Source organism: Lampris incognitus, chromosome 6 (assembly GCF_029633865.1).
Source record: "Lampris incognitus isolate fLamInc1 chromosome 6, fLamInc1.hap2, whole genome shotgun sequence".
Lineage (NCBI taxonomy): Eukaryota > Metazoa > Chordata > Actinopteri > Lampriformes > Lampridae > Lampris > Lampris incognitus.
The window spans coordinates 32,521,595-32,534,857 of NC_079216.1; the positions used below are offsets into that span (position 1 = coordinate 32,521,595).

A 13,263-nucleotide genomic window follows, 5' to 3' on the forward strand; every position below is an offset into this window, starting at 1 on the left:
TAATATTTTTTAAGATAAAGGACATAATATGTTTGCAGTTACATATTAACAATGGCATTGTCAGGCATTTTTAATAACAACAAGAATAATATAAACAATTCAAGTTTACACTGTTGCGTTGCAATTGACCCCCCACCCATGTGTTACTTACATTCTGAATGATGGGGTTAAAAGTAACAATGAACAACTTCCTTTCAAAGTCTAATTATACCGGAGTCATTCCACATTTGTACAAAACATCACCTGGTATTGCTAGAACACATGTGAGTTTTTGATCACAATTAAAATTAGTTTCTGTCTGTAATGTTATCTTTTAAAATGACGTTTATCGGAAAAGTGTTACTATCTTCCCAGCTCTCCCCTACATACAGTGAGTACAACAAATATAGAAGTGGAGAGACCCCTGTCCACTTATAAAATGGAATAAATCCTGGAAATCAGTTTTCTGTTCTTATTACCTTTATACACACTGATAAATATCCCTATCAGGCTCATTCCCTCCTCTCCAATGGTTATAATATGTTTTATCAAAATAATGTCTCAGTTAAAGATATCTGAAGAAATCCCGTTTCTCCAGATCATAGGTTTCAGTGAGTCATTGAAAGAAATCTAATCCAGTATTGGAGGAAATTTTGCAGTGTGAGGTGATACCCAAATCTGTCCAATGTTTAAATCTGCTGTCCAATTCGGCTGGTGTAAGATCTGTATCACATGCTACCCAGCTTAATATTTGTGCATTTCTTTCAAATTTCAGGTTTCTAAGTTTTCAATGCCAAATGCTTAGAGGGGTTACAATCCAGTTATATGACTTATCTAAACAATTTTTTTGAAGAGTTTTGTCTCCCAATATAGACAGGAGAGGTAAATTTATTAGATTTTGTTCTAAGTCCTTCCATTTTGCATCACACTCGGGATCACATCAACAGACCAGAAAGCGCAGCTGTGCTGCTCTGTAATAATCTTCCAGGTGGGGTAAGGCCATTCCATCTTTATCTTTATGCAGCTGTAATGTCTGAAATCTGATCCGTGGTTTTTGTTTTCTCCAAATAAACATTGATATCATCCTATTCCATTCATTAAATTGCTTGGGAGATATGTCGACTGGCAGTGACTGAAAAAGGAATAGGAGCTTGGGTAGTATATTCATCTTAATAATGTCTATGTGGTTTGCTTTGATGTCTGCTGTTACGGGAGTATAATTATGGTCATTAATGATAGTTAAATATTTCGGTATTTGTACTCTGAGGTATTTAATTATGTTACCTGTCCATTTAAATTTACAAGTTCTATAATTGTTTTTATGTGGTCCCTGGTCATAGTCTGAGTTTTATGTAAATTTAATTTGTAATTAGAGTATGAACCAAATTCTTTAAGTAGAATCAGTAATTAAGGCAGAATTACTTTGGGGTTAGTGAGGTTCATAAGAATATTGTCCGTGTACAGACAAAATTTTATGTTGTGTGTTTCCAACCAATATCCTAGTCATATCTTTATCCTCTCTTATTGCCTGTGCCAGAGGCTCAATAAAGAGAGCAAAAGTGTGGGACTAAGGGGGCACCCCTGATGATATCCCCTTTCAAGAAATACTGTCTTAGAAAAGGACCCGTTTATTTTCATTCTGGCCTTGGGGGTGCAGTATAAAGAATTAAGACATTCAATTACCTGATCATTGAAGCCGAAGCATTTCAGAACCAAATACAAATATTCTCAATGGACTGAGTCAAAAGCCTTTTCGGCCCCTCCCTATGCCACCCTGTATCTCTGGCAGGTTAACATCAGAGCAGTGCACATAGAAACTAGGCTTCAGTTCTCAGACATATTCATTTTAACTGGATCATGTCACAGTAGGAAAATTGGCCTGGTTATACAATACAATACAATCCGATCTGGTATTAGATATGATAATCTTTCCAAGCTCTGTAGATTAATCGTTCACTCACAATACAGAAAGTTCTCACAAAGCATCCTCATTGTGTCGAAACCCCTTGAGCTTGTCTTGGCTATGCTTGAGGCGGGCCTCTCGGTGCTGGCATGATTTTGTGCTCACTGTTTCCCAGGTAGGTTGTCTCGGTCTCTGTGTGTTTTGCATGGGGGTCTCAGCTCCACAGGAATCCGAGATGAATCCCCTTTTCTTCAAATCATCCGTCGCTTCCTGCACGCTGTTGTAGACAGCAGGGCCAGTGTCAAAGAACACTGAGTTTCGCTGGGTGAAGTGTCTGGAAACGAATTTCCTTCTCCTTAAGCGCTTTTCTAGTGGTGCATTACACCTTTCTATTCATGAGTGTTTCGGTCAGGGATCCTGATCAAAAAACATTCTTCTTCCATCATAGTGGATCTCTTTCTTTCACCAAGTGGAGCGGAGTACCAGCTCTTTAGTTGTGTAATCCAGGGAATAGGTGACCTTGGGTTAGTACCTTGCGACGGTCTGGGTCCCAGTGACCAGTGAATACAAAGCAGAACCCCGTTGAATACAAAGGGGGGTGTCGTGGGGGACAGTAGGGTGAGGAGCTCAGACATCCGGAGGGAGCTTGGAGTAGAGCCGCTGCTCCTTCGCATCGAAAGGAGCCAGTTGAGATGGTTCGGGCATCTGACTAGGATGCCTCCTGGGTGCCTTCCTTTGGTGGTTTAACGGGCATGGCCAACTGGGAGGAGACCCTGGGGTAGACCCAGAACTCGCTAGAGAACTACATGTCCAATCTGGCCTGGGAACACCTTGGAATCCCCAGGAGGAGCTGGGGGGCTTGCTGGGGAGAGGGACGTCTGGAGTGCCCTATTTAGCTTGCTGCCACCGCGACCCGACCCCGGAAAAGTGGCTGAAGATGAGATGGGAGATGAGATGAGAGATGTCGGGGTGAGACTGCTCAGTTTTAAAAAAACTCTTACAGGAATGCTTTCATGTTGTCCCCCTCAGTCCCCTCGGGGATACCGTGAATGCGAATGTTATTCCTGCACGAACGCACCTCCAAGTTCATCAGTTGTGCTTGGATGGATTTTGTAATTCAAGTGTGTAGGAAAGCAACTCCGTGACGACGATGCTCCACTCCACGTTGGCCACTGACTGCTCTGTCCCCTCAAGTCTTTCTGTTATTTCTTTTAACTCAGAAACAACACCATTTAATTTCTGATTTATTTCTCTTCGGAAGTTCACCATCTCACTGTTGAGTGCTCCAATTGTTTCGCTGATTCTTTCTTCACATCCAAATGGACTGTCTGTATCTCGGCAATGAAGTTAGCTTGGATAGCTTCCATAGCTTAGTGTTCAGCTAGCGCGTTAGCTTTATTGGTTGTGTAACATGCACGGATAAATAGACTTGCTAGCCCTTGGCTAATGGGTCGGACCCTTTAGTCGACTGGTTAACGTTGTCGCCCTTGGTGTGGGAGATCCGGGTTCGCGTCCTGGCTGCGGCGGTTCCCGGGCTGCCCCTGAATTCGCTACATTGTGGCGTTGTTGTCTCCCAGCTGCAACCAATTTCTATCAGTCCATTGTGCCCTCCGGCCATTCGCCTCCACCCACCCAGATCATTGACAGCCTACACTGTCCGGTGGGGGTTGGACGTATGCTGCCGAGGCCGTGGGTACCAGTACCTGGTGGACTGGGGGGGAATACGGCCCAGAAGAGTGCAGCTGGATATCCCGCCAGCTCATCTTGGACCCCTCCCTCATCTGGGACTCCCATGGAGACCACCCTGAAAAGCCCATTGGTTAGCCTGGAGGCTCTCATTCGGGTTTGTGTGTGTGTGTGTGTGTGTGTGGGAGTGGGTGGGTGGGGGGGTCCTCTCATGGCCCTGGCAGTGTCTGCAGTTGTTTCTCTTGTGTTTCCCTTTTTTCCGGTATCCTGTTTCCCCCTGTCTGTCTTTGCGTGTGTTTATGTGGTGTGGCCGTGGCTTCCTTCCCTGGCACTCTCAGGCTCCCTCCTGATTTGCGGCTAATCAGAATCAGAATAATTTTTATTGGCCAAATTCCTTTTATGCTTATGCATACACGGAAATTGACTCCGGTTTTCAGCAGCTTCTAGTGTTTACATATATCGCCCAACAAAACAAAACAAAACAAAAACAGGCAATAAAAAGGAAAAACCAAAGATAAAAAATAAATAGGAATAATACATAGAATACTGGAGGTAAGTATGTATGCACAAGGTATGTTACAACTATACAGAGTGTTGTTAAGGCTGAATAATTTATTATTTATTATAGTTAACACATTATACACTAATATTATATTCTATACTAACATCATATACTATATATTTATCTATTTATATTTTATATAGTTATATACTGTTATATATCTCATCTCATCTCATCTTCAGCCGCTTTTCTGGGGTCAGGTCGCGGTGGCAGCAAGCTAAGTAGGGGACTCCAGACGTCCCTCTCCCCAGCAATGCTCTCCAGCTCCTCCTGGGAGATCCCAAGGCGTTCCCAGGCCAGATTGGGCATGTAGTCCCTTCAGCGAGTTCTGGGTCTACCCCGGGGTCTCCTCCCAGTTGGCCATGCCCGGTAAACCTCCAAAGGAAGGCACCCAGGAGGCATCCTAATCAGATGCCCGAACCATCTCAACTGGCTCCTTTTGATGCGAAGGAGCAGCGGCTCTACTCCAAGCTCCCTCCAGATGTCCGAGCTCCTCACCCTATCTCTAAGGCTGAGTCCAGACACCCTATGGAGGAAACTCATTTCAGCAGCTTGTAGCCGTGATCTCACCGTTTCGGTCACTACCCAAAGCTCATGACCATAGGTGAGCATTGTAACGAAGATTGACTGGTAAATTGAGAGCTTTGCCTTCCGGCTCAGCTCCTTCTTCACCACAACGGTCCGGTACAACGTCCGCATTGCTACTGATGCTGCACCAATCCGCATGTCAATCTCCCACTCCATCCTACCCTCATGCGTGAACAAGACCCCGAGATACTTGAACTCCTTCACTTGGGGCAGCAACCCATCCCCAACCCGGAGGGAGCAATCCACCATTTTCCGGTAGAGAACCATGGCCTCAGACTTGGAGGTGCTGACTCTCATCCTGGTCATTTCACACTCAGCTGCAAACCGCCCCAGTACGCGCCAGAGGTCGCGTTCTGATGAAGCCAACAAAACCACATCATATGCGAAGAGCAGAGATGCAATTCTGAGGTTCCCAATACGGACACACTCCTCACCTTGGCTGCGCCTTGAGATCCTGTCCATGAATATCACAAACAGAATCGGAGAAAATGGACAACCTTGGCGTAGTCTGATATCCACCGAAAACGTGTTTGACTTTGTGCCAAGAATGCTGTTATATATTTATGTTATAATTATAACAATACTAATAATTTATAACCAGTATATCTTACCCGTCCAGCCTGCACACCTGCCTTCTATCTACTCATCAACTCAACAATATATCTATTCCAGTTTTCGATCCAATCATCGCCAGATCGTTGTTTCAACCACTGTTGTAGTCTTTCGTTCTCAGCCGCACTGCAATTGTATATTCAGAGTTATTCCTCATTTGTTTGTGTTATGTGTATTTACTGTGTCTCCTTGTACTTCTAGGATCCCTACCCTCCGGTTCCCTTGCTCGCCTCGCCTGCTCACTTATCCTCTGCCAGCCACACTCACTTCCTCGTCCATCTGCCCTGCTGAGCTCAGCTTTGCCACCTACCATTCAGCACAGTCCAGCTCTGTGTTCCACCATCCCCTCTCTACTTTCTGCTTGCCTGCCATTCTCATTCCTCTTTATTCCTACAATAAACCCCTCTCACATTACTCAATTCCATTGTCTGTGTCTGTGTTTGTCTGTCTCTACTGATCTTAACACCCAAAGCTGGTGTCTCTGACCCATTTCAGGAATTTGTACTAATTCCGCAGCATTTATGCGGTTGTTGGTACAAGAGGTCATGAATGCCCAGGAGCCAGGGGATTGCAGCCATTGCATATGAGTCAAAAGTATTACCCACTTAAGCTTGAAAATTAATAGAACATTTTCTTACACTGTTTAGTTTATTCAAGCCTGTTTTAGGTTAAGTCGTAGTAACTTAAGCTTATCCTGTCCCTTTTACAACAATATTTTGCTGAGTCAGACAAATGAGTACAAAACTCTTTAATACAGTAATTTACCGTCTGTCTTCAATCCACACTGAAAGCAATGCACTTTTGGGTGAGTGCTTTGCTAACTCTCTAGGGATCAAAAAGTATTTTAACCTGAATACTGAGCTGGGATCTCAAGGCCCACTGCTCATCGAGGTGTACAAGTAGCAGGGTTTATTTTGACCATGGTAATCCTGTTTCTCGCCCAGTTTTCACTCTAGATTTGCAGCTTCCTGTTGACAGCAAACTAGATAAGAATCTGAACTGATTTTTGGCAGAGACTTGGTTATATTGCAAAAGTACTCTCATGCCCTGTTCACAGCTTTGTTTCAAAGCTACAGTCTCAGAATGAAAATAATGTCCAAAATGTTTTTAACCAAATCAGCTTTGTCTCTTAGAGGGGATATTTTTGATGAATTTCAGGAGAATTCTAGAGGCTGATACTAACAGTGGACAAACTAAACAGTGAAGTCACCTGGGAAATTGTTTGGCTGAAGAAAAGCCTGAATGCGCTTGGCCCTCCAAGAGAGCAGTGGAGCTGTAGAGCAGATGTAGCTACATCTGCTCTACAGTATAAGGTGTTTATCTAGCGTTCCTAGAACAAAGCCCTCTTTAGATGGCACTACTAATGTATGAGGTCTGATGACTGATAATCATTAAGGTAAGGCCCAGGAAAAATTAATTCTACCCAGGATCATTATGTTAGTAATTGTCCTCCGCTGCCCCAACATAAACTCTGTCTGAAATTTATTTCTTTTGAATTAACTTTTTTTTCCCTTGGTTAATTTTAATCTATTCCGTATTATACACCAATTATTATGTGTTGTTCCTAAACCTAAACTACAAGGGTTTGACCTCTGAACTTAAAAAAAAAAACAACAAAAACACCTAGCTTGGGCAACCCCTTTGCGTATAAGCACGTCCTAGAACCCAGTGCAGATGGTTTAGGACAACAGCAACACAGTTTCCATCCAAAGGGAGGACAGCCTTGATGACGCTTGGAAATGCTTCATTGACAGTTCAGGTGGAGATGGAACATTTGGATTTGGGAGAAGGCACAAATCTACTAAAGAGGAATTCAGTAGGGCAAGACCATAATTCAATATCATCTTTTGGCAGTACATCGTTTCAGTGGTATTGGATCAGGAGGAAAATTGGACAATGTCATATCGTGATACACTATGCTTGTCTAAATGAATTATAACGATAATCTATTGTATAAAACATCTCACAAAATGAGGTCTGAAATATGTGAATGAATATTATTTAAAAAGTTGTTTTGGTTTGATGATATACCTTGCTTTACCCAATTTGATAAAACTCAGCTGGATTCATAAATATGGTATTTTTGCAAATGTAATCAAATATAGTGATTTATAACATTTAAAATTCAGCCTGATTATAGTGATAATATTTTTCATATTGCAGAGCACAAGGATTCATCTTTGTAGTGATTCTCTTTTTGCATTTTTCCTGTTGTTTATTGCTTTGAACTTGTCGTGGTTTTATCATTTACTATTTTTATTGCTTTTATTTCATATAAAATAATATAGAAATAGTAGGACACTTGTTTAAACCTTATGAGTTAGGTAAAGCAGCTAATGCTTCTAGTTATAGTTAGTCCAGTATTATTGTCGTTTTTATTTCTCCTTTTATCTTTTAACGCTTTAAACTTTAATCTTACCCGTGAGTATAAATATTTTGTGTTTTCTTGAAGAGTAGTGTCTACTCTCTTTATTCCACAAGCCTAATCTGATAAAAGGTCTTGATGCATGCTCAATAATCCAGGTAGAAAATCAAAGAAGGTTGAATCAGTTCATCTGGATACAACATTTATTGATAAAATAAGAAACATTGTATCCAGATGAACAGATTCAACCTTCTTTGATATCCCAACAAAAGATTACTTTCTAGTTGTTAATCTCACTGTACAGAAAATTGAGGGTAGCAGTCAAACTTTTACCAGCTTTAACTGTTAACATCTAAGCCTGTGAGCATGTGCATGTTCTGAAGGGTTAATTACGCTGGAAGTTCATGACTGTTCAGTTGAAGGGTGACTCATATGACTGGTCTACATAGTCAACAAGGAAAAGTAAAGCCTTATTAACCTTTAATAGATCTAAGCTGAGTAATAGAGCTTTTTTCACAAGCCCAAATGTTAGCAATCAGTTTCATGCATAGCATCCGGTTGAATGACTGGGACCTTTCAAAAAAGATTCGGTTTAGTTGAGTGGTGCACCGCATCGAAAATCTGCTCTTCCTTTTTTTTTGCCATGATGTTTTCTTTTCTTTCTTTTTTTTGAGAGACATTCCATTAGCCCCTGCCCAAGCATGAGGCTACAATGCCAGATAGAAACAGAGGACCCTAGCAAATGCTACACAGCTCAGAGGTCACATGGTTAAGCCGTTTTCCTCCCGGGGTTTAATTTAACGATCCAGCTATTATGGGATTCAAACAGAGATCATTTTGTAAATGTGCAACACAAATTTGTTGTGACAAGGAAATGTTGCAATGCTTCTCATCCAAGCACGCTATCATATTGTTTGACATGAAAAAGGTTCTTGTGCCTGCTCTGTTTTTATTAAAAAGAGGAAAATGGTAAAGTTCCACGTTGAAACCAACAGAGCTACCAACCCAATTTGTGTATGTGTGTTTGTTCGTTGGAGAAGGATATATCACTATAACTCACTGAAGTGATTAATGTACGGAAAACTGCACAGGCCCCCAAAAATTGTTCCGTAATTTCTATGATTTAATAATTAAAGAGAGGTATGTGTGTGCATTGTTATACAGTAAACTGATTTTTTTTCATGGAAACCTAAAACTATCCTTTCAGCTATTATTGCATAGTTGGTTCTATGACATCACAAGCTGGTTATTGTCATATATGATCATGACAATACCTACATTTTGCACGTTAACTTAAATGCTGTAATTTAAGTGTCGCAAACAGGCTTTGGGCAAATGCACACTGGAGTTAAACATGAACTTCACATGCTCATCTTTTGTGTTTTCAGGCAGAAATATCTGAAGGAATGTTATGGTGTTATGCCTTTAGGGTCCTTCTACCGTAGAAATGGGGAGAGCACCATCCTACCCACTCCATGGACAGTGAGTTTTGCTCCCACTGGGACCACCCAGTGTTAGTAGTGTTAGCAGTAATGTACAAGCATTTTGGATGAAAGTGTCCAGCAAGTGGTATATTATAGGGCTAATAATCAAACCCAGTTCAAACGAAAATATTTTATTGACTATCATTTTGGCTGTTGGCCTAAACACAGGGTTAAAATTATTTAAAACAGAGCAAGATTCCCCACACATGGCAGGGGAGTCACATTACAAGCACCATAAATGCTGGCTAACCATAAGACTAGAGAATAGTGATATTTTGTGGAATTTAAATACTGAGCCTATATAAGCCAAAGGCCATTGATCTCCAGCATAGATTAAAACAAATACACACTCAGTCTAGAATCTGATTTAAAGGTCTGTATTGATAAAAACTGAGTGTGGTGTTCACAGACAGATTGACAATATATGCACATTGCATAATTACACATGCCAGACAGCTGAGTGAGAAAACTGGCTCTCCGGATGTTTCAATTCATGCAGGCATTAAAACCTGAAAACAACCAAGTCTTTTCTGATTTTTAATCCTATATTCACAATTAAACTCAACATTATATCATGCAGTTCTGCACCAAAAGATCCTGAAGTCTGGGTTTCAATTCTACTCATAGATAATCCACACTATTTCAATTCATTACAAATCCTAGTTCTTCCTCAATGAACCTCTAAAGAATAGCTGATATTGAAACAGCTGTCCCAGCATCCTATTCTCTTTCTTGAAGTGTTTCCTTATCACAACATGTGGTCATTAAGTGTTTTATTTGTAAATCTGGTATGGCATTTTCTACCATCCTCATTTGGCATCTATCAGATGCATGTGTAACTGTCCTGGAGAGATCCTTCCTCTGATGCATTTTTGGAGGCACCCCTATTTGTTTTTTTTGGGGGGGGGTTGCACTAAAAAGTGTTTTGTTTCCATGGATTTTTACTCATCTGAATCGAATGCATGAGGATCAGGTGTGGCATCTGTTGTTGTCTATTTATTTTTTTGCTGTGTGACAATAAAGCCCTCTAGGGCTGTAAGTGTGATTTAGAGCAACACAAACTTGACTTTTCTTGACACGTAACTGTTGCTGTTTCGCAAAAGCTATTGGCCACAAAACCAGTTTGTGGTTTCCCTGAGGGCAGGGACTACCCCTTAAACCAAATGCACGGGCAGAAAACCTATCATTAGAGAATGCACCTCCGGCAAAACGATTTGCATCTTTATTTTAAACGCCCCCCCCCCCAGTATGACATTTTCCCATACCCATCATTTCTGCGCCTGCTTTTTTTTAATTCATTGATTTAGTGGCTATATTATTTCACTCTGAAATTTGCTGTTTGATATTAGATCACACTAGATTGAATCAAATAATGGCATACAGCAAAGCATGCACATGAGAGTACGACAGAGGAAAGATAATTACTGTAGGTGTAATTGAACTGACACAATCCTTTGCTAAACATTGACATTGTGTTTATATCTGTGATACTTCAACACCAGTGTTGTGTAAGGAGTTATAATGGGTTGAAAAAGAGCTAAGGAGCTTAGTTCTTGGAGCCTATTTACTTCTCCAAGAACATTTTGCATATAATTAAAATCATTACTCGCAAACTCTACATGCTTCAGTGTCAGGGTGCTCAAACCAGTATCATAGGTCTTACAGCACAGTCGCTGGAACAATCTTAACAATATCAGGGAAGGTGGGAAAAAAAAGCACTGGCAATCCAAAAGTTAAAAAAATAGCTTTCAGTTATCAAAAAATGAACACAGAGCCCCCCCCCCCCCCCCCCCCAAAAAAATGCATTTAGTTGGTGCTCTTCTCCAGAGCAATTTACACAAGGTACAGCAATATAATATGCTTGCACTTCTGGATTGACGCTACAATAAAAACATAAATACTATTGCATTTGCATTGAGATGCTTATCGTATAGTTAAGAGTACATTTGGCCCTTTGTTGAAGATTTTTTTTGCCCAAAAGTTCAACTTAATTTGTGTTACAAGAAGAGCTTGTGCACACATAGGCCTGATAAACTTGCTTTTTCAACTCATTTAGTCAACTTGTCCCCAAGTATGAATGAATCCTTTAATAAAGATTCATACAAGTCTGTTGAAAATGCAGCTCGCTTATTTAGCAATAGCTAAAGCTTTAACAAACTGAATAATTAGGAGTTTGCTATAATCATAGTCCACTGGGCAATTATTATAACCAGTTCCAAGTTATTTTCTACCTTTGGGTAGCCTGGTGCTATTAGAAAACAAGAGTCTCGCTACAAAATATATACACCACATACACATATGGACCCCTACTTTCACCAGTACCAATCAATCAATAAATTAATCAACTTTTATATTATACAGTACATTTCATGCGTTAAAGGATGGCAGAGGGGGTCAAGGAGGGTCATTCAACCTACCCCAAAAAATAAAAGTTTCAAAGTGTGTTCATTGAGTGCTCAACAGTTACTGCAGGTACAACATGAGCTTATAGGTTTAAGCTGGAAACATCCATTATTTGGTGATCCTTCTGCTAAATCAGAAGTTTTAGTATTGTATAAAGCAGTGTGTATTTGTAGCTACAGTGGGTCAAAGGCCAGTTTGCGTAAAGTATCCTAAGCTTGGAATAAAAAGGCCCACTTCTGGTGTAAAAAAGACCCACTGTATTTAGCTGGCCGATTAAAGCCATGGAGATGTTAATGAGAAGGATGAAAGGATAACTTCTGCAAATTATATTTAACATGTCATTGCTGTTCAATCCTCCTGTATATTATAGTGATGTTGTAGCCAAGATGCAAAAAATGCACTTAAGGGTTTTGATTCATTATTATTATTTCTTTCTTTTTTTTAACTTTCATTTCCACCCCATTATTACGAGGACAGATCGCCTGTGCTGTTGCTGCAGACGGCAGATGCACGGTGTGGCGCATCAACTGAGTGGGCGGCACTTGAAGTAGGTTACGCATTATAAAGGCTGTACTGAGATGACTCTCCAACTCCATCACACACTTGGGCACGCTGTGAACGTGCGCGTCTGGATCTAATAGAGTAGGCTGTATCTATGGTCCGGGCACCGAGTCCCCCTTAGCCTGCAGTTTGCAAGGTTTGATGAGGTTCCGTTTCCACGCTTGGATACTACTAACTTAGGCATTGGATATGTGCACTCGGGATGATGAGAACCCCTTCCGTCCCCGTAGAAGTAAAATAAAATAGGCTTTCGCATACATTGGATTTACTCCTCTCTTTCCATATGAAGAAGTCAAAAGTAAGTGAACTAAGGATTTATATATATATATATATATTGCTCTTATCTGAACCGTTCTGTATGGTAATGGTATTATATTTATATTCATTCATGATTCAGACACAAGCTTTTGCCACCAGGCGAGAGGATTTGCGAAGCGGTCTTTACTGATATTACGAGCCATACTTGGAAAAAGGAGTTACTGTTAAAAAAAAGAGCCAGAACGGCCTGTCGGCATACTATCACTAATTAAATTATATATATATATATATTAGTCGTAGGTAGGTTGCAGGAAGATCAATTGCCGACCTCGTTGTAAATCTGTTACTTTCAATTAGTTTCCCCTCCCTGTCTTATCAACCAGTTTACCGAGCGAACCCTGCACATCCACACCACATCCACTTTATTTCGCTCAGAGCTTTAACGGATCACTAATCGAAGTTTAACTCCTGTCGTTTCTTTTACAATCTCGTTTTGTGATTAAAGCCTGCGAGATAAACATGATGAAACGGCAACCTACGGAAAGCGTTTCGGATAACGTGGACGGAATGGATTTAGCCCTGTGCACTCATTGATTACAAGCATACTTGAAAGCATCGAAGCACAAAATCGTTTTACCCTCTTGGAAGACAGCAGCCTACCTCGACTGGGTCATATTTGTGTTACATTTGTGTTACCGAAAGCTGATTGACGGAACGTTTCCTTTGCACCCCTTGCTAGCTGCTTGTCTTCTTCTTTTTGTGTGTGTGTGTGTGTGTGTGTGTGTGTGTGTGTGTGTGTGTGTGTGTGTGTGTGTGTGTTGCTCATCGCGTCAGATTAAAAAAAAAAAAAAAAAGATCATAA

At 40.8% G+C, this 13,263-nt stretch overlaps 1 protein-coding gene across 1 annotated transcript in view; it reads left to right on the plus strand.

Moving 5' to 3' along the window:
- The first annotated feature begins 12,190 nt into the window (after positions 1 to 12,190).
- kitlga (kit ligand a) overlaps positions 12,191 to 13,263 on the plus strand; it is a 95,907-nt gene continuing 94,834 nt past the window's right edge. The window contains exon 1 of the mRNA XM_056282131.1: positions 12,191 to 12,441. Within this exon, the coding sequence (XP_056138106.1) occupies positions 12,427 to 12,441 (15 nt within the window). The 5' untranslated portion in view covers positions 12,191 to 12,426. The remainder of the gene's footprint in view (positions 12,442 to 13,263) is intronic.